The 23664-nt window shown below is 37.0% G+C and overlaps 3 protein-coding genes across 4 annotated transcripts; 2 read left to right on the top strand and 1 right to left on the bottom strand.

Moving 5' to 3' along the window:
* Positions 1-242: 242 nt before the first annotated feature.
* LOC118282472 (UPF0728 protein C10orf53 homolog) lies at positions 243-3448 on the top strand. The gene is made up of 3 exons (XM_035603554.2): positions 243-451; positions 829-914; positions 2639-3448. Exons 1-3 carry the CDS (start codon positions 361-363, stop codon positions 2939-2941), a joined length of 480 nt encoding a protein of 159 aa, XP_035459447.2. The 5' UTR covers positions 243-360; the 3' UTR covers positions 2942-3448.
* A 28-nt stretch (positions 3449-3476) lies between these two features.
* LOC118282154 (uncharacterized) lies at positions 3477-5316 on the top strand. The gene is made up of 3 exons (XM_035603091.2): positions 3477-3673; positions 4136-4221; positions 4794-5316. Exons 1-3 carry the CDS (start codon positions 3583-3585, stop codon positions 5118-5120), a joined length of 504 nt encoding a protein of 167 aa, XP_035458984.2. The 5' UTR covers positions 3477-3582; the 3' UTR covers positions 5121-5316.
* Positions 5317-5962: 646 nt separating this feature from the next.
* LOC118281000 (protein transport protein Sec24A) lies at positions 5963-23117 on the bottom strand. 2 transcript variants are annotated; one of them, XM_050701136.1, is made up of 16 exons: positions 23069-23117; positions 21165-22731; positions 19964-20066; positions 18365-18491; positions 15539-15726; positions 14822-14975; positions 13980-14137; positions 13535-13608; positions 13090-13241; positions 12474-12627; positions 11970-12145; positions 11460-11570; positions 10815-10999; positions 10147-10352; positions 9464-9700; positions 5963-9247 (listed from the first exon to the last, which is right to left on the bottom strand). In XM_050701136.1, the coding sequence occupies exons 2-16, from the start codon at positions 22718-22720 to the stop codon at positions 9136-9138; spliced, it is 3693 nt and encodes a 1230-aa protein (XP_050557093.1). In that variant the 5' UTR covers positions 22721-22731; positions 23069-23117; the 3' UTR covers positions 5963-9135. The 2 variants fall into 2 exon arrangements, with proteins under 2 accessions (XP_050557093.1, XP_050557092.1); XM_050701135.1 differs by having other exon boundaries at positions 22934-23105.
* Positions 23118-23664: the final 547 nt, after the last annotated feature.

Below are 23664 nucleotides of genomic sequence, written 5' to 3'. Positions count from 1 at the left end.
ATATAAGATTTTGAAATTATCAGCCCATTGTCATTTTAAACCTACGAGCTAGGCGGTAATAAAAATAAGGTAGGCCTTATTTGGTTAGCTTACCTTACATTCGTATTTACATACGGAACATTTTATTTATTACCAAACACGGGGCAAACTTTCATCTTTCATCCCAATTTCACTCTGAATCATTTACTTAACCCGAACTTTTTAAATAGAGCACTACAAAACGTTTTTCATATAAAAAAAATATGACAACTAATGTCATAATTGAAATATTTTCGATTTTATTACATTGGTTCGTAATTAATATTTTAATTTGCTATAAACTGTGTACGTGATTTTGTTTAAATACTTTATTTTGTAAAAATGTCTTTTCTGGCCGTGAAAATAAATTATGGACCCTGCAACACATTTGATAATTGTATACATAAACCACAATTGCTCCAAGGCTTAAGAGGTAAGTACCCAAAATATTTTCAATATTCAATACCTTCTTATTGTACCTGGTACTCTACCTATACAAGAAGAATCTATTTATAGATCAAACATAGATGTATCACCGCTTACCATCAGATGAGATAGTGGCCAAATGTCGATGTATTACCAAAATGATGATTTCACAAAGACCTTCCTTCATTGAAAAAAGAAATCATCCTTTTTTTGAGGAGCGAAAATCATCTATAACTTATCGCGCCTTGGGCGACCACCCCGTTCCTCCTTCACTCCTGCTTTTCGAGCTGGAGCCCCGGTAACCCGCTAGGTAGTCCGTAGCTCCGTTTAAACAAACATTACTCGTATACACTAGGTTCAATGTCTTGCTCTATTATTCGACAGAATGCCTGATCAGACTGGGTTACCGAGTCATAATCAATCCAGTACAGTTCCTAAACTATTGCATGATCGAAATGTGTGGACATGAGGTAAGTGAATTACCAATAACAGAATATTTAATCAAATCACAATACATTATCTACGCTAATATGATATTCTAAGCTCCTCTAATACTACCTGCAGCCCCTGTCAAAGTAACTAACTAACCACCGTACTCAGAGCCATTTAATGTTTACATAACCCAGTCCTTAGCAATTTAGTCCAGCCATTTGGTAGTTTTACCTGGAAAGTTTTCCGGGAGTGTTGAAAATTGGTGAATTTATAGATTTGGGTATGCTCTTTTCGAATTTCAACTTTGCCACCTCGCCGCCGCTCGCGCCGCCAGTATTGAAAAAATGGCGCCTAAAAACGGTTTTTTATTAATATCTCCGTTTCGACGCATTTTACGAAAAAATATTTATCTACAAAATTAAACTAGAGAAAATTTCCTACAATTTATGTATTGATAACTTTTTCGTTAAATCAATAGTTTTTGGCGTACGAGCGCCGCAAAGTATTATTCATCTGCACCACCACATATACAAACAATGTGTGTTGTGCAGCAACGACTGTCGCAACCGAGGGCTGGGCTCGCTGTTATTGCAGAGGTAAGTCCCCTGTTTGAGGAGTGGCTAGAGAGGCGCCATGGCGTCCTCACCTACCGCCTGACGCAGGTGCTTACCGGACACAGGAGTTTCGGTAGGATCCTGTTTTTGATTGGGCGGGAGGAAACGCCCGGGTGTCAACACTGCGAAGACCGTCCGGAGGACACGGTGGAACATATAACATAACACATATAACATCAGAAACAGGAACCTACCGGAGCCGGAGCCTAATGTGTGTTGTACAAACAATGTTTGTACAACACACATTGTTTGTAAACGGTTTTTTATTAATATCTCCGTTCCGAGGCATTTTACGAAAAAATATTTATCTACAAAATTAAACTAGAAAAAATTTCCTACAATTTATGTATTGATAACTTTTTCATAAAATCAATAGTTTTTGGCGTACGAGCGCCGCAAAGTATTATTCATCTGCACCACCACGTGTACAAACAATATGTGTAGGTTCGGTAGGTTCCTGTTTCTGATGTTATATGTGTTATGTTATATGTTCCACCGTGTCCTCCGGGCGGTCTTCGCAGTTATGACACCCGGGCGTTTCCTCCCGCCCAATCAAAAACAGGATCCTACCGAAACTCCTGTGTCCGGTAAGCACCTGCGTCAGGCGGTAGGTGAGGACGCCATGCCGCCTCTCTAGCCACTCCTCAAACAGGAGACTTTTGCAATCAAGCCCAGCCCTCGGTTGCGATCTGCACAATACATTATCTACGCTAATGGTGCGGATGATATTCTAAGCTCCTTATCAATACTAATTTGTACTGTCAAAGTAGATAAATATTTTTTCGTAAAATGCGTCGGTATGGACATATTAATAAAAAACCGTTTTTAGGCGCCATTTTTTCAATATGGGCAAAGAGGTGGCAAAGTTGAAATTCGAAAAAAGCATACCCAAATCTATAAATTCACCAATTTTCAAAACTCCCGGAAAACATTCCAGGCAACCCCCTTTTTATCTACCAAATGACTGGACTAATTGTTTTCTATACAAAATCCTTACATTTCAAGCAATCATTAAATGTCTCTGAATGCGGCAGTAAGCTTTACAGTTTCAGTTACAAAAGCAACAACGTTGAGAAACAATTTACTCTCTTTCCTATCTACTTGATGTGCTGCCACCATTTCCTAAATAAAGCATAACTGATTCACAGGTATGGCGCTGTGACATAAAGAACTTGAAATTCAACACGGCTTTCGATCAAGACCCAGTTTGCAAGCGTGCCGTGGAAGCCGTGATAACATCAAGTGTCAAATTCCGTCGCGCCAGAGCCTACCTCTGGTTCTGGTCTCTGATAGACCGCGAGCTCTTCAGAAGAACGGAATATTTCCCTATAGACTACTGGCCAGACACCATTGATTCCAAAGAATATAGTTCGATTGAAGAATGTTTAGAATGCTGCAAATTTCTTACGATTCCACGCGTCGAAGACTCCAATGTTGATATTTCTAAATAATTACCATTTTGTCATCTGGATGCTATTTCGAGATTTTCCGGGGGAATCTATAAAACTCCATAATTTCTATCAAAAAGGAATTAAACAGATTCAACTCTTCTCTCATGCGGACATAACGAAAGAAAATAGGAATTAATCTTTATTTTTTATACTTTAAGTTTACCTACTCGTAACACATAAGTCTAACTGTAACTAAAATAATTTAATATCATTCAGGTAAATAAAATTCCGAATCAAACAATTTACAAAATGTTAAATAAAATAAAGTTATTAGGCATGTTAATATTAATTTTATATTTTAGCTATTGTTTGTTTTAAATTATTGAGGAGCTCGACAGTGCAGTGTAAAAATAGTTGCGGTTTGGTGCGTGTAGCCTGTAACCTTTTTGGTCAGAAAAGCCTGAAAAACCACTTGCAACTCTTGTAGGGTACCTACTACGTCTATGGTTTCAAATGAAAACTTTGTGTGTGCCTTAACACATAGACAAATACCCAAAAAAAGAAAAAATCTATGGTATTTATGGAGACCTAAAAAAATGTACAGCTTTTGGCTAATTATTTGTTGATATTTTGTATTTTGTTAAATTTTTATTCCTTATCAGTATTGTTACGTTTTTATAAGGTGTTTTTAATTCAGAATAATGTCTTTTTTGTATGTTGTTATATACTACGGGCCGTGCGAAACATTTGGCACACATATTCATAAGCCACAAATTGTGAATGGTATAAAAGGTAAGTATTTGTTTTAATATGTATATTTAGTTAATGATATTACTTATATATAATCTGAGGTAAAACTCATTGTATTTAGTACTTCTAGCGTGCCTGCTTGTTTTCTAGTACAAATTATTATCTTTACAACTAATTGTCTGATCAAAAATAATGTTATTGAGTGTCTTTATCAATTCTCTGTTCCATGCTGGACTATATGGGCCACTATGTACGTAACGAAGACTGACCTAATCTCATGGCCGGGCAGGAAAGTTAGAGATAGCGTTTTAAAAGCTTCAGGTTTATCAGAGAGCGCTAATGCTCGGTCTCTATCAAATGTACAGTCCCATAATCTGCTGTTGCGGGAAGAACAAAGCCATGAATGGTGGTATAAGTATATTTTATCTACTCTACCGTCACCACCAAGTCTTAACTTAAATTTAAAATGTATAAATAAACCTATCCAGGATGTTACGCTTACAGACGACCTCCAAAACAAAGGTTACCGCGTGAAGTTAGTTCCAGTGAATTGGGTAAACTATTGTATGTTGGAAATATGTGGACATGAGGTAAGATTTATTTACGGTAAAACGGGGTGAATAGAATTCAAAGTACCTAAATACTTATACGGAAATGGGGTGAGTAGATGTTGCAATATTTTCCCAACATTTATTCACCCCTCGAATTCTATTCACCTCGTTTTATGGTACTAGGTAGTTAGGTTTGGTAACGTTATCCTACTTCCCACTATCCTACCAAGAGCTCTTACACATGAGCGGCATGTTACCCACGGCAAAGGTAACTGCACCAGTCGACACGCGTCGGCGGCAACAGAAGTCCTGCAGCGACACTTGCAGTTGTAGCGTCAACAGCCTGCAGCTGTGGCATCGTTGCAGTTGAAATGTCAATGGTTGCAGCCGACGCGTGTCAATGGGTCCATTTACCTCTGCCATCGGCAACATGCTGCTAGTGTGTAAGAGCTCTAATATAATAAACCACCATTAATCTCGCAGCGGCGCCGCTCGTCGTCGGACGGATATGTTCGTGTATTAAATTCGGTATCCCGTTCGTGTATTAATTTCGTATGCGCGCAATTGATAATAATAAATTAATAATCAGTCTACAAAATCTTACATTACAGGTATTTCGGTGTAATTTAAAGAATTTGAAATTCAACACTTCTGTCAGCCGCGATGTGACTGCTCAGAGGGCAGTAGAAGCAGTCTTGGTATGTTCATCCATGTTCCGACGAGCTCGCGCATACCTCTGGTTCTGGTCTCTCTTGGACCATCAACTCTTCAGACGAACGATATACGGGCCACAGGACTACTTTGTGTCGTCCACAGACGATGATCCTCCTTACGTAAGCATAAGCCCTATGGAATGTGCGGAATGTTGCGGTATACCTATCGAAGGAGATGAAGCCTCCATGAGATGTGGGTGCCCCGTTTGTCGCTGTGCTGAGTAATGATCAGCGCATGACAAAATTCAGTTGCTAAGTCGTGAATTTCTAACTGATTTTGTCGTCACTGTCGTCGAAACTTCCAGCCCTCTTGTTCATTAAAAGATGCAATCTCAATAGGCACTAACCAACCTCGCTCGCAGAAGATAGAAATACTCAAACGCCACTCAATTTTATTAATGATACTCTCATAAATATTTACTAAACTACATAATGTTTATGTAAAACTTAAACTTGAGTAGCATGTTATAGTAAAATAAAATCATTTACTAAAATTAAATGAAAAACATACACAATGTATTGAAAAATAAAAATTCCCTATACATTCAACGTTAAAATTCGAACTAAATTCATTGTCAATATTTATTTTACCCATCCTGCAATAACCTACACGGGCTTAGGCTCATTATATAAAGCACGGAATGTTGTGATATGTAATAGAATTGATTCCAAACCATACATTGTATTGTAATAATTTATTTTGTTACTTAATTTTTAGTTTTGTAGCGCTTTTATTTCCTAAACATTTTATTGTTACCTGGTAAAACGGGGTGAACAGAACAGATACAGGAATAAGGTGGATTTATAATATGCAGGCTTTTCCAACACCTATACAACCCTCTTCTGTATCTATTCACCCAGTTTTACGATACTTGTTTAATTTTAATCGTTAATTTTATACTATTTTAGATAACCATTAAATATTTTAATGGACCTCTGTTTTTTTAATACTTTGTAGCTATATTGAATGACTTCGAAATAATTCATCTAAGTTTACATAAGAACTGAACAAATCTTTATAAAGCTAAAGTTTAAGGTACAGTTTAGGGTATCAAAGGAAACACTCATGATTTCAGATTGTTTGTATTGAAACAAATTACAATGTTCCTCTCGTGATCAGTCACACTGGCATTATTTTAAACAATTTTATTATACCTAGTATAGCTAATAGTTATTGTTTTAGGTCAACGCAGGCACAAACACCTATTCTGACCGACTTATTACTTTTAGACGAAACTTGAAATAGTATTGATAGCAGATACCTGAAAAATTGATAGCTAAAGACTTAGGGCAGCCAAGAATAATTCGTTCTTAGTTTCGTTGGGAATGGCATTTTGCAGGCAGTCTTATTTGCTAAACAGCTTTTACGCATGCCCATTTGGCACACGCCAGAAAACATCCATAAAGGATTTTTGGGGCCCTCAAATCAAAGGAATAACATAGAATACGATGAATATTATGAGGGCTAAAACAACTAAAAGTTTTCACAATTTTCATTAGAGTTGCAAAATGGTCCACTGCCCAATTTTCGATCAAGTCAATTCATGGCTGAAATCTATCAATGGATCGACAGTCCAGAACGAGATTTAGATATTGAATGAGCCAAACACATGCTATTATTACATCATGACGGCTTCCGAAACATTCCAAACAATAAATCGGATCATTATACCATAATAGTATATTTCAGTTTCAATATAAAGTGGACATAACATAAACCATTGTTAAAATTACATGCAAATATTTAAGAAGAAAAATCTCACTTCAATTTTGTTCCTTCCCAAGTTTAAGCCTTATAGACATGAAAAAGTACCAGTTTTATATACAAGTTGCATGACAAGAGGAAGCATGTATATGTATATGAAACAATGGATATTGAATAACAAAGGTAGCATATAAGCGTCCGATAAACTATAGAAACATACGTACAGTGCAACATGTAATGCAGGTAAATAAGGCTCTAATTGTGCGTGTGGTTGCCAAATACACTTTAATGTTATCTATTTAAAGTTTATAATCGTATATCATATTTATCCGCATCGTATTTTAACAGTAAATGTACTGCTATATGCTAAGAGCCACCGCGGATAGGTTTTCCGATAGTTCGAGTAAATAAAATGATATTCAATACTAATTTTCAGCGAGAGATGTGTTGACTACAAAACAGGCGTAAATACAATAGTGCTTGCTACCTCTCTCGACAATTGTATAGCGTTATTAGAGTAGAAACAGTAATATAACAAGTTACATAGATCACAAGTTGCACAATACACATTTCCACCATTTTCCAACCAATCTCATTTCAGTATAAAAACACACTACCTACAATTTTAAATAATTTTATTTAATTTACAATGGTGAAATAATATCGAATTATGATTAATAGATACAAGTTTAAAGTTAACTACATACACCTAACATGGAATTAACAATAAAAAATATATGTATTTTAGCGTCGACGGGGAATACATACGCCGTCTCCGCTCCGACCGCGCCACGCCCTACGAATATGTAAAAAAATAAACATACCAAATATTTTGTACACAACACACGGGTTACGGTCATACAGTCAGCGGCACGGAACAAAATATACGACAACCTTTGGAATCTATTCGTAATCTAGTCCCACCAACTTACGTCTTCCAGCGGCAATAAATTCAAACTAAAAGACGCCTTAACACAAGGGCGTAAATACTTTTTTTAAATAAACTAGCGACGCCGACTGAACACTGTAAGTTGGTGTTACTATTGAGAACTTTTCTTAACATTAAAACATTTCGAAACTACACGTTGCATGTTTTGTTCCGTCAAAGTCCACGCACGCAAATAATACACGCACAGAAACCCTTAGAAATATAATTATGTTCACTTGTAGAATAACAATGTATTTACCGAGCTTCAGTACCTCGAAACTTACAGAATGTTATAGAATTATTGCTTCTAGTATTGTATTCACGTCACAAAGTTATTACACTATCGTTTAACAATCCGTTAAAACCAACCACCTTTAAGGCGAAATAAAAATAGACTTCCAAGAAATAAAAAATATATTTTAAAAACAACTTGGATGACGTAACAGGTTAAATAATGTTGAATTATACTTCATAGTCTCATTCTTGTCTGTATAGCATAACGCGATAACACTCCGTCGACCACACACACGTCTTCCGAGGACAACGTCTTTATGTCATAGGCAATACGGTTGGTTCTTGTAGTTCATGTACTAACATTCGTTTGACGGTACATTGTTTGACATAGGCGAGCACTATAAGATTTTTATCGTACGACAAAAATGCTGAGTAACGCAAATTCCAGCACGTAATAACACTTTCTCGTACGATCAAAGTCTCACAGTGCTCACCTAACCCAAGCGACAACAAATCGCTTGCTTCATAAATACTTTATTATTATGTGTTTCACAAATCAACGACTCTACTAGATCTCTTTACATTAACAATAAATATATAGCGCTTCTGGCTCGAGTTTACATAAAAATATCGATATTGTCGCTTGCTCTAATTGCTCACTAATTTCTCGATTGTGATGTAACGTGACTACACGTGCAGTATATCCTATTCGAATTGGGCCACTGTCTTTAGAATTATGTTGGTAAATAAAATATACGTCTATTATTATATTACCATTACAACAAAGTGCCGTGAAGAATATTGTGTCTCATATTAACAGTGGTCGTATTATGCCTAGTAGTACTTGAAACAGTTCATATCACGGACAACACAAAAGTATGCAATCAAAACGACTCGATCAACATAGGTCTCCGTACCCCCTTGACTCTATTGTCTACGCAATTATATTCTGTCTGCTATCCTAACAAACTTACAAGTAACGCTTAACCTCCTTACAATTTAGAAGCATGGAAGCATTTCTTTCGTTATCTGTTACATAGTGTAAATAAGTTATCAGTTTTATAACAAAAATATAATTTATAGCCTCATTCTAATACTCGTCTAATGTTATTGTTCTACATTGATCGAGAGAGCGGATCGAGACCGGCCAGTAACTAAACAATAAATATACACAATACATAACGGACAAATTTGGAATAAATAACGCGATTTTTTACAATACCACTACTACCAGTTTTCATCAAAACTCGAAAACCAGAAGTGCTAATAGGATAGTTATAGTTAGGGCAGTGCCGTCAGCCTGCCAGCTGAAGTTAGCTGCAGGCGCGGACATTCCGCACTGGCTGTCACTGCGTCACTGCGTCACTCGCACCTCACTTCACTTGGTTTTTCACATGTTGTAAGAACTCGTAGTACGAGAACGCGGACTCCACTCTGTCCTCCACCAGTCGCTCCGTGAATAGCGTCCGAGACGGTGAGTTGTCCCTGTGGAATACAAATGGTTCATTTATTATAATATAACAAGTTTTCACTTGATTCAATATCAGCGATCACTAAGTAAGTATACCTAATTGAAGTAAATACGCCATTTCTTACAATTTTACACTATATTAATTTAGTCTTTACCAGGCATTATCATTCATTTCACAGTCATTCCACACAACAGAGACAAGTTACAAAAATAAACATAACATTACTGACCTCAGTATAAGTATATCGGAGGCATACGGCCGGTCGTCATTGAGTTTATCGATGAAGGCGTGCAGTAAGGCGCTGCCCTCGCTGTCGACCCGCGGCAGACTGCGCAGCTCGTCGGGCAGCTGCGAGAAGGCGGTCAGGCCAAACGTTTCTGACAGGAAGGCGGGGCTCACTGCGTGACACACGTACAGTATCATACTCTCCCCGTCGTCCAGTAAGTAGGCACCCGTTGAGTTTATCCTGGAATTATAAAAAAATATTAGAAGAAAGTCTTATAAACAAAATAATTATTTATCGAATCTATACAGGAATAAAAAGCAAGGCAGCAGGTAGAATGTTTGATAAAAATGGTTGTATATAAAATTATGTCTAAGTTATCCATCTGTAACAGAAACATATGGTGGGCTAGTAGATAATGCACTAATTTTGTAATAACTTCGCCTATTGCAAGTTAACGAGCCCTCTGCCCGCTCCCCTTCTCCCTCATCTAAGGGATACATCAAGTCACAAAAATCAAATAGCCTATGTATCAGTATTATATCTATGTGAAACATTTAATAAATAAAACAATAATATTTGTTCGTTTCCTATCACGAAACCACAAGATCCCGGACCTTTAGAAGCGTACAAGGAGCCAAAGCCAACTCGGGAGGCCCGTTGAACAATTGTATTCTAAACAAGATTACCTTTCAGCAGTAAGCTGCAGACGCGGCGGGTCGGGCGTATGCTCGTCGTCCTCTTCGTGCGCGGGCAGGTACTGCGCCAGCTGGTGCACGGGGTACAGGTCGGGGTACACGGCGCGCAGTAATACCGACAGGGGGGACACCTTCACGTTGCACATGTCCCACACCCGGTCGTCCAGCCGCGTCGATGTACCCGTGCGGAATGCTTTCTGGAGGTTCGTGAATAAAGTTTTAGTTTTAGGTATCAAATTGTAGGACTATGGTTAATGGTGTTTTAAAAAGTTGTAATACCCATAGTTTTTGTGTTCTGTAGATATTTTTGAAACTTTAGGACGATACTTATTTTATATAAATCAAATAAATCAAAAAAATTAGTTTATCAGACAAGTGACATAGTTTTGACTTTTGTTGGCTTATACCATTGTATCTATGGTTTTTTTGTCGTCCTTAAACATAATGTTGTAACTAAAACTCTGGTAAGCTGGCTGAATCAAAGTTGTACTGATATTTTTAGACTTTTATACAGCGTAAAAGCCTAAAGAAACGTTTCGACTAGTGTATCTTGATTCGTTTTCCCCAATGTAGTTGCATAGCGTTAACACAGGTTTGTGAAACTGGACATAAACTGAGTATTCAACCATAAGTAACATAATAAACAAGTAATTCCATACCCTCTTGAGCAGCGCGAGTAGGTAGAGCGGCAGCAGCCTGAGCGAGTGCGGCGCGTGCAGCGCGGAGGAGTTGGCGCCGGCCGGCAAGTTCTGCGCCAGGCGGAACGCAGACAGCGCATCCACCGCCACGTTCATCACCGCCTCGCGAGCCTCGCTCATCGACGCCGACATGCAGCGGTCCACCGCTGGACAACACATACAACATATTAATAACCCAATCAATCAAAATACTTTTAAAAAAGTCTCTTTACTCCTTCACTGTAAGGGATCGTAGTTAAATCAATTAAGTATTATATTATTTTTGAAAAGCTGGAGACTTTCCTTCTGTGGCAGTAGTATTAAAAGTAATGTTAACGGAAAGTTTTGTAATGTTTTGAAATCTGACAATTTTAATTTTAATTAAAAATAAGTATAAACATTGGATAACCCAAAACTTAAAGAATAGAATAACATGAGAACCTCGAATCTACACCTACAAATAAACAACAACGTTTTATTGTCACAGTATGATCAAAAGGAGCCGAGCAGAGCGGCACCGCGCGTAAGTAGCTAATTTCAAATAAAAAAAAAAACCAGCCGGTTATTTATTTTTCTGAGGTCACAGAAACAATCTGTAATAAACACGTAGTGTCTCGTTGAACTCACCCATTTTACTAAGTAGTCCTATAATACATTGTGTGTCGGCCGCATGTAATACGTCCGTTAGATTACTGGCTGTAGGCAACGCTAGCGTGTGAACTCGTATTCTTCTTTCACCTGAAATAAAAACAAAAATAATGGTGGAGATTCTTTCTTCTACATACAAATCTTGCTTTGGAGTATGCAGCTAGCTTATTAACTAAAGACTAATTAATGCTACAAATTGTGTGTAAAACATTTTTATTTACATTTCAAGAAATTTGTGACTTTATCGTCAGTATACGCTATACTAGCGAGTACAGCGCAAGGTCTCCTGTCGAAAAACCATTTACTAATATGCAGTCATTGGACGCTTAAGACCACACTTTACATTATCATCTGGCGACCAGGAAAACCCCTTATTAGCCCTTATAGTATCATCAGAAAAAGCCCTCGTTAGTTAATGAGGCCCTCATTACAGAACTTGACAAAAATCTAATATTTCACGTAAATAACAATAAATTCTGCATTATTTACCTTTACTACTGGTATATAACAAGGCGGCCTGGAAGCAGACCTGTTGTAAGTCTGAGAGAGACTCCTCGATAGTGAGCTGCATGCCAAACCCAGCGTCAGGAGACACGTTGGGCAACGACAACAGGTCCGTCGACCGCACGAAGAAGTTGCCGTGGAACGTGTGAATTGATATGCCTCTGAAATATTACATACGATTTATTATTTACTCTCACCTTTTGCTACTAGTATTGATGCATACTAATTAGTTGTTACTTATTTATTTTGTTGATTTATTTTTTAGACCACAAGCTTTTGTAGCAAAACGTAGAAATTCCATCGTAATAATCGTTGTAGTACGAAGGCATTCCCACAATTCGTATTTAAAGAGATATTCATAAGCTTTATTACATATTCCATTAGATATCTACTGTGTTAAGGAGACTAATGTCTATACCTGGCAGTTTAATAGGAATTACATTACACTTTTAGTACAAAATGAATTAAAGACTGCATAAGTAGACATACCTAGTACAGCGCACCCTCATGACGGCTTCGAACCCGATCTTCCTGGTGAGGTACCGCGTGAGCATCCTGTTGAGTTGCTCGGCGTGGTGCGGCCGGCTCGCGCGGAACAACGGGATGTGGTACACCGTACCCGCACTGAACTTGCTCATACCACCTGTACAGGGGACACGGGGTTAATAACACAATATTTAAAAATATTTTTTATTTAATTTGGATCACTAAATGTAATAAATGTAATAAATAAATGTAAAAAAAATTAAGTGATGATGCCAACACATTAAAAATAAAGTGATTTCTTCTTTTCAAACAGCTATTACTTGACATCAACAAATAACTACCTAATTACGTGCTGTATTTTCAGGCTATGACATAAATAATGATTCATATAGGCTCATAATCATGATCAAGGCAGATATCCTATAACCAAATTGTATGTATTTTAATTGTAGCCATTTAATAAGTTATAAGCTAAATTAGAGACGAGATGAGATAAATTATATGTAAATGGAACATAACAACGAATACCATCATGTAGAAATACATTATTTACTCAGCTGTAATTGAATGAAACTACTTTTACCTATCTAGTGGGTACAACGTGACAAAATATACTTACTAAGAGAGGCCAGGTCGGCATACTGTGAGTTGAGTAGGAACAAGTCGACAGCTATCTGCGCGCCGCTGCAGTCGAGCGCCAGTCGCTTGTAGAAGTCCGTGGCGGGGTTCAAATGGGCTACTTCCTTCGATGATCGCGCGTTCGGGTCCTCTCTGGTAACAAGAGTACACAAACCATTTTTTAGTTTTTTTTTTTTCTACATGAGAGGAGAAATCAAACGCTTTACAATATATTTTGTACTAGCGATCCGCCCCAGCTTCGCATTCATCTATTTAAAAAAACCGCATCAAAATCTGTTGCGTAGTTTTACAGATCTATGCATACAGAAGGACATAAGGACAGAGAAAGTGACTTTTTTTTTAAATGTTGCCCCACACTAGGATTTTCTCCTGTGTCGTGGGTGCGTTTACAAACACACATGTTCATATACACATTTGTTTCTTACCTAGGTTGTAACGCCCCAGGTCCAACGTTGGGTAAACATGTCTGGAACACTGTTATCCGGCCTCCGGTGGGAGCCTAGAAAAAAAATAAGTTTAGAGTTAAATTACGACTAATGACAGGTGTGTTCTGTTTTGCGCATGTTTCCAAAGTGCGCTAAAAGTTTGCGCAACAATAAGTATCTATGAATACTGACTTGCGCAAAGTAATAATGCACTAATTGTAAAAGGTGATTCGAGACAAACATAACAGAAGACTCAATATTTTTAAGTCTTTGACTGCCAATAGAAAACTGTTGAAAGCAAATCCTCCGCTAACATCGGTCACCAGTGAAAACCACAGCGTTCAATGTGTTAAACAAGCTAATTATTGACTTTAGTTCTTAACAAGAACTTTTATAATAGTGTCTACTTTAAAAGACTATCTATGTAACAAGTATTAGTACGCACCATAAGTTTGTACGCGGCCTGCAGCGCGGCGCCGAGCGCGGAGCTGGGCGTGCTGGGCGTGGAGTACCGCGCCGGCAGTACTGTGAGCAACTCGCGGACCAACTCGCGCCGCTCCGACAGGTTCACCAGCAGGGACGACGGCGACGGCAGGAACACGTCTGGGTCATACAACATACATATTCATTACTAGCTACTTCCACGCGGTTTCACCCGCTCTGCTCGGCTCCTATTGGTCATAGCGCGATGTTTTATAGCCTATAGCCTTCCTCGATAAATGGACTATCCAACACAAAAAGAATTATTCAAATCGGACCAGTAGTTCTGGAGATTAGCGCGTTCAAACAAACAAATAAACAAACTCTTCAGCTTTATAATATTAATTAGTATAGATTATGTTATCGACATACTCGCGTAACTGTTTGACGAGGAACCCTACTCGTTTCAAGCCAAGCTAGAGGCACAAATTCATGAGCTGCATTCCGCGACACACGACGCGACGATTGTCGCGCTGCTACTCTGTCTTGAAACTAGTCGAGTTCCACGTTAAACAGTTACGTGAGTAAGCGAAAGTTATAATAAAATCATATATAATATTACAATTCTTTAACTGGACAATAAATCATACGATTAACACAATAGTCTTGAAATTAAATGATTGCTCTTTACAGGTTTAAAACCAATATCAATACAGTAATTTATTGAGTACACATAGATATACTTTACAAAAAGATTTGAATGATCTAATGAGAAGTTGCTACAAATATATTTTTGTAAATAAGTATACAAAGGAGTGGTCTTTTCCTTCCTTACACCTTAAACTAATTTTAGTGTTGAAAACTTACCATCAATATCAAGAACAGTCATTTCCTTGGGCCTCGTGAGTCCCTCGCTCATTAGATAATAGTGTACATGTGCATCGTAGCAGATGATACCGATCTGTGTCCGCGCATCGCCTGGTAACGCTTCCAAGTTCGCTTTTAATGTGTCGCATGCAACCTGGAATGATATAATTAATTAAAATATGTACGGGTAAATCTGTCACTTTACGAGATAACTTGTCTAGTTTCAAACAATAGCAGGGACTCATAGTCATGAATAATGTGTGCCTACTTTGTCCGATAGTGTGACATGCCTACTTGAGTCTCTCTTACTCAGGAGTCGCACTTGGAAGCACTCGACCAGCGATTGTGATGTATCATATTTTTTTTATTTATAAATAAACATCTATTGCCTGTAGGCAATATAAAAGCCCCGATCAATCAACTCGATCGTCTAATAACATATTTGACCTGATTATTTCCAATATTAAAAGGATTAATTAGATGAAGATCATTGATCGATTAGTTTCTATAACAAATGCCGATTAATCGGTCATTACTGGATTATCAAAAAATCCTACTAAGTTGACATATTATTATCAAAATTTCAAACATAATCAATCATTTTAGTGTATGTTTTGTTTTGACTAATGAAATATCGTTAATCATTCGTAACACCGCGCCTTAATCATTCCGAAAAACAAACATAATAAACAAATAAACATTACAAACAAAATATACCTGCAAATATCCAGATTCCCTAGCTAGCTGTGAGACATCGAATAGGAACAAGTATACAGCAGGCTGTGGAGGCCTGAGCATGTACTCTCCGGGGGCAATGAACTCGATCGTGGCGGATTTGATCTCGGGACGTCGTGTCGGGTCGCCATATGACTTGCTCACTGGGTCGTACTGGAACTCTTCTGGCACTGGAAATAGAAATAATGGCGGTTAGGACAACGATAGACTTTTCTTTTTTAAACTCTATATAAAAATCAATTGCTGTTCGTTAGTCTCGCTAAAACTCGAGAACGGCTGGACCGATTTGGCAAATTTTGGTCTTGAAATATAAGTATTTGTAGAAGTCCAATGAAGGTTTAAAGGGTGAGAAAATAATGTTTAAGGTGGTACGAAGTTTGCCGGATCAGCTAGTTACAAATACTTAAAGATCATAAACATCATGAGCTTGTGGTCGATGAGAAACTACTCGACTTCCCCGAGTTTAAAATAGAAACATGTATATTTTACCATATAACAATAGGTAATACAGCAGCACAGTTTATGATTATACTTAGTTCTTAGTTATGCCAGAAATATAAAACTATAAATTTTCATGCCAGAAATATAAAAATATTTATTTTGGCAACATTCTAACCAACTAACAATAGTAATTTTAAACTACACAAAAACGAAATGACGTAATAATAAAACAAAATAGATAATAATCTGATTAAACATTTCCACGAGATTCAACTCATTGATATCATCAAAATAAAGATAAATATTAAAACAAGAGCGCCGTATTTGACAAACTCCACCAATTTAGATAAGTGAGATTAATTTATGATAAACTTGTAGTCACTTTATTTGTGGAATGCTGCGACATCCGCGTTTTATAGCATGATAATAGTATCAATGTCATACAAAAATAGCCTTTTCTTCAATGATACTTAGTTCTAAATTACCACAGCTGAAATTAATCAGAGTTCTCGATATCCTCGACTTGACTACAAGGTCTAAATTTCTATATTTTTATAATAATTATCGTGAGACATACTAAATTAACTAAAAATCACGGTTTACTCACGTAAATTAATGGAGTAAAGTTCTACTAGTTTCGAGTCACAGAGGGACTCTTCATCATGAGCAGCGTGCGCAGACGCGGCGACGTCGTGTGTGAGTAAACCGTGATGTTTATTTAATCTACATTTCTGGTGAAAAAGTGTACTTCAACAACAACTTCAGTGAATAAAATGGGTGTGTATAGGCTTGAAGAAGATCTCATATTGCAAAGCAACAAATAGTAACAGCTACAGTAAATAAGTGATTTGCAAAGTCCATTCTTATTACAAAGGAACAAAGTCCATAATCATATCAAGTGATGACTACCATTATCAAAAATCCTTCTAGTAGAATCCTAAGTTGATTCTGTTTATGTGATAATGACGCATTCATAACTAATTATGTGACGATCTTTGGACTGAACATGTTTGTGCTGATTCATACTAAGTGATCAAAATGGAGACGACTTACGTTACAATTTTTATTTAGGAACTGAGGTAGGTGAATTTGCATTTAGGACCATGCATACCAACAACCAGTCATATAAATAAACACACAACGTAACACCTATTATCCCTGAAGGGGTATGCAGAGGTGCACATTACGGCACAAATGCCACTGTACAATGTACACCTACTTTTCACTTATTCATATTGCTATAGTTATACTGGGCACAATTCGTGTGCTTGCTTATCCGTGCTATTTCTGAGATTTTTTTCGAAAACCCGAAAAAAGCTCAGTAATACTTTGCCCGACCCGGGAATCGAACCCCTTGTCCGGCAGTCGCACTTTGTGACCACTAGACCAACGAGGCAGTTCAATAAACAAATAAATTAGCTAAATTTGAATGGTGAAATTATGAAGTATTTCATTTACTTCAAGCTAGTCAATCATTTAATACATGGCACTATTAAAAAAACATAATAACAAGACATTACGAGAAACAGAACAGGATTTTCCGCCTTAGAAAATGTTAGTAACATCGTAAAAACGCATGCAATACTATAAGAATAGCTTTGATATTAATAACACGATGAGTATTGTTTTTACCTATTCCAGATCAATATACGATCTATTTATATTCCATAATGAAATATAAAAAAAAAGAAATCCTGTTCACAACCCAAACTCAACTCATTAAGGTAGGTAAATATGTAAAACTAGTATTAACATTGCAATATAATATTGCAAGCGACATAAAAAGATAAGACCATCATACGGCGTGCATTTTAAATGTGCATGTTAAATATTGCAGTTGTCCTTGTAAGGTCAACCACGTTTGCCAATAGACATGACACTTAAATACACATAAAATAAGTTTATTTTGAATACTAATTAATACCTTTAATAAGGCTTATAGACTGTATGATTATGGCTGAGTCATGAAAGAAAAAACAAATTGTTTAGTGATCTACAAATTAATGTGTCTTGGTTTGACGTGGAGGTGAAATTATGTGTGAATAACTCACAATATAGGACAAAGGTACGTAGCGTGTTATAGTTTCTTTAACAAAATAAAATCAACTAAGAATAAAATTATGAGAATAACACATAAATTGGTCAAAAGTCATAGTAGGTACACAATGTATTTCTACACACCCTATCTCACACTATTACGATACCCAAACATCTCTACCTATCCCCATTTCCTTCATCCATGCATCATCTAAACATTATATATCTAAACATCAATCATTACCCACCTACCATTACAATACCCAAACATCTCTACCTATCCCCATTCCCTTCATCCATATATCATCTAAATAGCACAACAATACTCACAGTCATTGACCCTGTAGCACAGATTGCACTTCCACCGCTTCGCGTCCACGAAATACACGAACGGGTTGATATAGGTCCGGCAAGCGCGACACCGCACTATCGTCGCGCATTGGATTACTGGTAGATGCTGGAAATTTAAGAAATATACTGTAAAAATTGCTAGAATTACAAAGAATATAAGACCTTTATCACTAAATAGTGACCCCTAAGATTTCATCTTATATGTAAAGGCCTTTTATTTTATAACGACTTCCTTGCCATTAAACACAAAAGTGTTTATATTATGTTTTTTTTTTTCAGTCATCCGAGTCCTAAAAGGTGCCATAAATGGGGCAAACCATTTAGACAACATAAACATACTCTGTCCACTTCTTTAGACAATAACAGGCCTTTTTGCATATGTTTTAAGAACTTTATTAGCATAATACACTATGTGAATGAATACTTTCCAATATTATATAACTGTAACTTGCATAATGATAGCAAATAATAAATGCCTATGATCTGAATAGCCATTTGATTCATAGAACACCTACTTTCATAGACATACAATCATAATAACGTTTATATAACATTAGTTATAAGATCTCTATAGGACTACATAACAGTGACTCTAGAAAATTCTAACAATTTGAATGAGATTATTATATAAAAGTGTTAGTCATTATTAATTGTGAGACCAAAATACATGATTCAAAGTCCACTTGCGACGAGAACGCCATTTTAATAGACGTGTTTTTTGTGAGACAATCTGTAAGTTTTTGTGTGGCTCAAGAGCCTTGATATTGACCCAATAAACTAGTACACAGCATAATAAATTTCACTGATCGTTTTTTCTCTAATAATAGCAAAAAAGGATATAACAAACATGTTCAAACTTAGTAAACTTATCTGTTTAATAGCAATTATAATATTCACAAACTTTACAACCCACAGGTTTAGTTTAGTCAACATCCAAGTTCAAGGTCAAACAAAAAATGATTACCTTGACTTATTTTTAAATGTAAATCAATGTTAGAATCATTCATTATCACACAATACCGTTATGAAGGTAAATGATACTAATCAATTGTACATATTTCATTAACTTTTTCGATAAAAGGAAAACTAAAATATTTCCCGCACACCATTGAGTGTATGGGTTTATTTTAGCGCCAAAATAACGTCATTTCATATTCCGAACGCGATCGATAATGCGTTTAATGATTCAATGTTAGGCAGGTCTTAAATTGGTCAAGGATATAGCAACCTCTAAATCAAGGGTTTTATAAACGTATTGCTTTTTATATGCTGAATTTAAGCAGCCAGACCAGAAACAAACTTGTCTTAAAATAAAAACAATAAGCTGATAACATTTATGGAACCTTAAATAAAGTTATAGCCCGTAAACATGCTAAATGAAACAGCTACAGAGTAATGTAAACAATGAAAATTGTAGTTCTAGTAGTAAAAATAAGAAATAAAGTACTTACTCCATTGAAACAACACAAAACAGCCCTTAAAGTAAATGTAATAAGGGTAAAAATAAATCACCAAAGCGTACATAGCACTATGCTTCACTATGTAGCTACTTAAGATAAAATTCAAACTTACACTCACATTGAGATCTTTGAATGGATGAATTAATATACCGAGTGGCAGCCTGGACTTCTGCAGCAGATTGTTCGTCTCCGGGATACGATTGATTGTACATCTGAAGACTCTGCAAATATTTTTTATAACATTAAAATATGTTTATAAACAAACTGATATTGAGTTGAGTCAGCGGGTTTCAATAACATTGATATATTTGTTTGTGTTGTATAGTGTATATTTTTTATCTTATTTTGCTTTCTCACCATTTCTAATAATATAATTAGTCCAATATTACAGTTTAGAAAGAAATTTTTAGTTTTATTCCAAAAATAAATTACTTTAGTCATAATTTTTGGGGCAAGCAACAATTTACATCATACTTTAATAGTTATCAAAGCAATTGTTCAAACAAGTGCCATATGACCTTCTAACAAAATACGTGAGTTTAATCATATCACAGATTTCAGATTATGCAAGACTACACAGTAGACAGCATTTTATCTACTCTCTGATAACCATCCTCTTTGTGCGTACGCTAACTACATGAGAGGCAATTGGCCAATAAATATAAGAAAAAAGGTCTGTGAAGTGACACACAATGCATGCATGTCTGTACTGAGCAAACAATGGAATGTAGTCACTAAATAAATAACAAAATATGGATTGTGTGATAAATACAATACAATGCAAGTTTACTGCATTCAAGTTAATAAACATATTATATTATATTTTAATTCAATATTCTATAGTTAAAAACAGTTTTGTATGAGACTACTTATAGTAATAACAAAGCCCATTTTAATTCTGTTAAAAGTGAGTTTAAAATAGATATATTTTATCAATTAAACAAACATTGGCTCAAATAAAAAAATACATGAAAATAACATGTTAATATAGGTATAGCTTCCTTTAATTGAATTATTCATAAGCACACAAAATAAGTAACTCTTGAGATAAGGGAATTTATTTATACTCGGGTTTAATGTAACTAGGGTGTGTTAAGGTGGAAGGAAAACTATTTTAATGTAACAAATACAAGAACAATTTTTTTAGTAATGGAATAGGACTGCATAGTAATGAGTTTAGTTCTATTATGAAAGATAAGGAACCTACTTCACATGAACTGCCTTTTTCTACTAGTTACTGGTTTATCACTCATCACATTCATGCTCATTGCTCATTGATAACTACACTTTCACATAATAAAATTAAACATTGTACTTACTCTGGACTGCAGTTACTGGAATCAGCAAACTGATGGGCTAATTTAATCTCCGGTGGGTCCTCTGGATATTCAGGCAATATATGCTTACACTGCAGCAGATCCACCATATGATGACCCCACAGCTGATCAAATCCTTGTTTTGTCACACTCAGTTGCCCCATTTGCTGGGTCAAATGTTGTTGGGGAAACTGCTTCATTATGTTTGCTTGTTGTTGACTTAAGCTTGGTATCGGAGGTTGATTGGCTTGGTGATTAGGGTAATTTCCAGGTGCTGCAGCCATTTGCGGATATCTGTTCTGCATATTGCTCTTCACACCAGCTCCTGTTTGAACTATAGGTCCTGGTGGGGGCCCCATCTGATGTCCCATAGGTGGTAAGCTCTGTTGTCCCATAGGAGGCATTTGAGAACCAGCTGGAGGATTTTGTGGCCCACCAAAGTTGCTAGGAGGAGGCATATGTCCAGCAGACGGTCCCAGGCCCGTAGGTTGGACAGATGGACCCACTGGCGGCCCTTGTGGACCATTCCTGTATTGTCCCGGGTATTGCTGTTGTGGTGGAGCTCCTGGTCCCATTGGAGGCCCACTTGCAAGACCCATGGGTGCTGGTGGTTGTCCCATGGGTGGTTGGGGATGGCCCATAGGTTTTGGAGGACCAGGGGGCAGCACAGATGGTCCACTTACATTAGGACCATTAAGTCCCACTTGCCTGGGAGGACCCTGATTTTGAGGTGGTCCATTAAATCCTTGCATGCCACCTGGCGGCCCACCTACTGGTGGTCCTGGCACCAAAGGACTATTCCTCGGTGGACCCGACACAGGTGCACCAGAGAATTGAATTGGAGGTTGACTTGGCATTGCAGGACCAGGAGGTTTTGCAACCTGCCCAGGTGGAGGGGTATAGGGTGTATTAATCAACCCTGGGCCATACCCTGAACTTGGTGGCTTGCTTCCGGGAAGAGAGCTATAAGCACTTGATGAAACAGGGTATTGACTCTGTGGAGGTCCATTAGGAGGGAGTGAAGAAGGTGGACCATTCACAAGAGGTTGGCTTGTTTGACTAGATGGAATAAGAGGTGGAGCATTGTCATTAATCTGGCGCTGTGGAGGGTGATAGCTTGGAGGATACGGAGCAGGTGAAGAATTGGCATTGGGTACTGTTCTAGGACTAGCTGAAGACATTGGAACATTCTGAGGAGGCAGAGGATTAGGTAAGGAGTTGGGAGCTGTAGACATAGGTGGCCTCATAGGTGAAGATTGCAGATTATGCTTCAAAGGAGGTGGCATCATCCCAGGTTGATTGAAAGCAGGTGAACTACTAGCACTCTGGCTATAGTTGTTGACATTCTGTAGCACATGATTCTGAGCTGCGGGCGACGGTGCATGAAGAGGACTATTCGAGTTTGGATCCTGTTTTATTCCTCCATATCCAGGCGGTAATTGGCTCACTGGCACTTGACCAAACTGTTGATTATGGTTAAATGTCGGAGGCGCCGTATTAGCGTTCACTTGAGGCGGTCCCGGGAAGTTGTTATATGGATTTGGTGGTAAATTGGACATGGCTTGTCAATCTGGAAAGATATGATCTGCGTTCTAGAAACAATCTTTAACTGTACAATAACAAAGACTTTAAGATCCGTTTTGCGGAAATTGTGTTATGTTTATATTGAGATAAAAATGCTGATATCGACAAGGATTTAATTAAAACATGCTAATTCACTAGTACAATGACGGATGGGCGATGGAAGGCCAGAATTGAATACCATCACTTACCGCAGTCAGGACTAGGTACAGACAAAAATATATCACTAGCACTTGTGTATTGTTATACCATTCTCACATATTATCACAGCATGTAAAATAATGTAATTAAAATGTCCAAGGAAGAAAAATACGACCCTGACTTACGTGGCCGAGCAATTTAGAGCGCCCTCTGGATTGATTTTTTGACATGTCACGTCAACTAGTGAAGTGCTATGTTATTTTCACTTTAGTCGATTTTTAATCAACAGACAAGAAAACAACTATTTAGAAAAAACATTTTTTTATTAAAATCTTATAATTTATTATTTTTATAATTTTATATAACATATTAATTCCGGACGTGAAATTACATATTCATAACATATGATTTTGTCCCAAAGAAGTTACACACCGTAGAAATTACACAGCGCCATCTATTACAATCCTTGCATACTTATTTAGTCAATATTTAGGTTCCAAAGTTCCAACCAACTCGTTTACTCTTTAGTCGTCATCATAATTATAACTAGTTAAGTATATCTATTATAAGTTACCGCATTTGAGGTCATGCATTTGTTTCAATATTCTGCAAGATACTGCTTCGTTGACTACATAAACACATAACATTCCTAACATCACGCCTTTTATGAACGACGTAAAGACAGTTATGTTCTAATCCACCAATGTGTATGTGTAATTTATAACGGGTACTACGTATCGTCACGCCTGTCAACCATCGGGACCGACAGAGACAAATTGAG

The sequence above is a fragment of the Spodoptera frugiperda genome, chromosome 20 (assembly GCF_023101765.2).
Source record: "Spodoptera frugiperda isolate SF20-4 chromosome 20, AGI-APGP_CSIRO_Sfru_2.0, whole genome shotgun sequence".
Classification (NCBI taxonomy): Eukaryota; Metazoa; Arthropoda; class Insecta; order Lepidoptera; family Noctuidae; genus Spodoptera; species Spodoptera frugiperda.
The sequence above is the reverse complement of the archived record's forward strand: the minus strand, read 5'-3'. Positions and strand labels throughout refer to the sequence as shown.

What these genes read in the sequence shown, in the direction of transcription:
- LOC118282154 (XM_035603091.2), top strand. Translation starts at nt 3,583, where the DNA reads ATGTCTTTTTTGTATGTTGTTATATACTACGGGCCGTGCGAAACATTT. An exon ending in AATTGTGAATGGTATAAAAG is followed by an intron (nt 3,674 to 4,135) that starts GTAAGTATTTGT and finishes TTACGCTTACAG; the next exon opens with ACGACCTCCAAAACAAAGGT. An exon ending in TGGAAATATGTGGACATGAG is followed by an intron (nt 4,222 to 4,793) that starts GTAAGATTTATT and finishes CTTACATTACAG; the next exon opens with GTATTTCGGTGTAATTTAAA.
- LOC118281000 (XM_050701136.1), bottom strand. Translation starts at nt 22,720, where the DNA reads ATGTCCAATTTACCACCAAATCCATATAACAACTTCCCGGGACCGCCT. An exon ending in AGGACTACTTAGTAAAATGG is followed by an intron (nt 11,000 to 11,459) that starts GTGAGTTCAACG and finishes TGTGTTGTCCAG; the next exon opens with CGGTGGACCGCTGCATGTCG. An exon ending in CTGCAGCTTACTGCTGAAAG is followed by an intron (nt 9,701 to 10,146) that starts GTAATCTTGTTT and finishes TTATAATTCCAG; the next exon opens with GATAAACTCAACGGGTGCCT.
- LOC118282472 (XM_035603554.2), top strand. Translation starts at nt 361, where the DNA reads ATGTCTTTTCTGGCCGTGAAAATAAATTATGGACCCTGCAACACATTT. An exon ending in ATTGCTCCAAGGCTTAAGAG is followed by an intron (nt 452 to 828) that starts GTAAGTACCCAA and finishes ATTATTCGACAG; the next exon opens with AATGCCTGATCAGACTGGGT. An exon ending in TCGAAATGTGTGGACATGAG is followed by an intron (nt 915 to 2,638) that starts GTAAGTGAATTA and finishes ACTGATTCACAG; the next exon opens with GTATGGCGCTGTGACATAAA.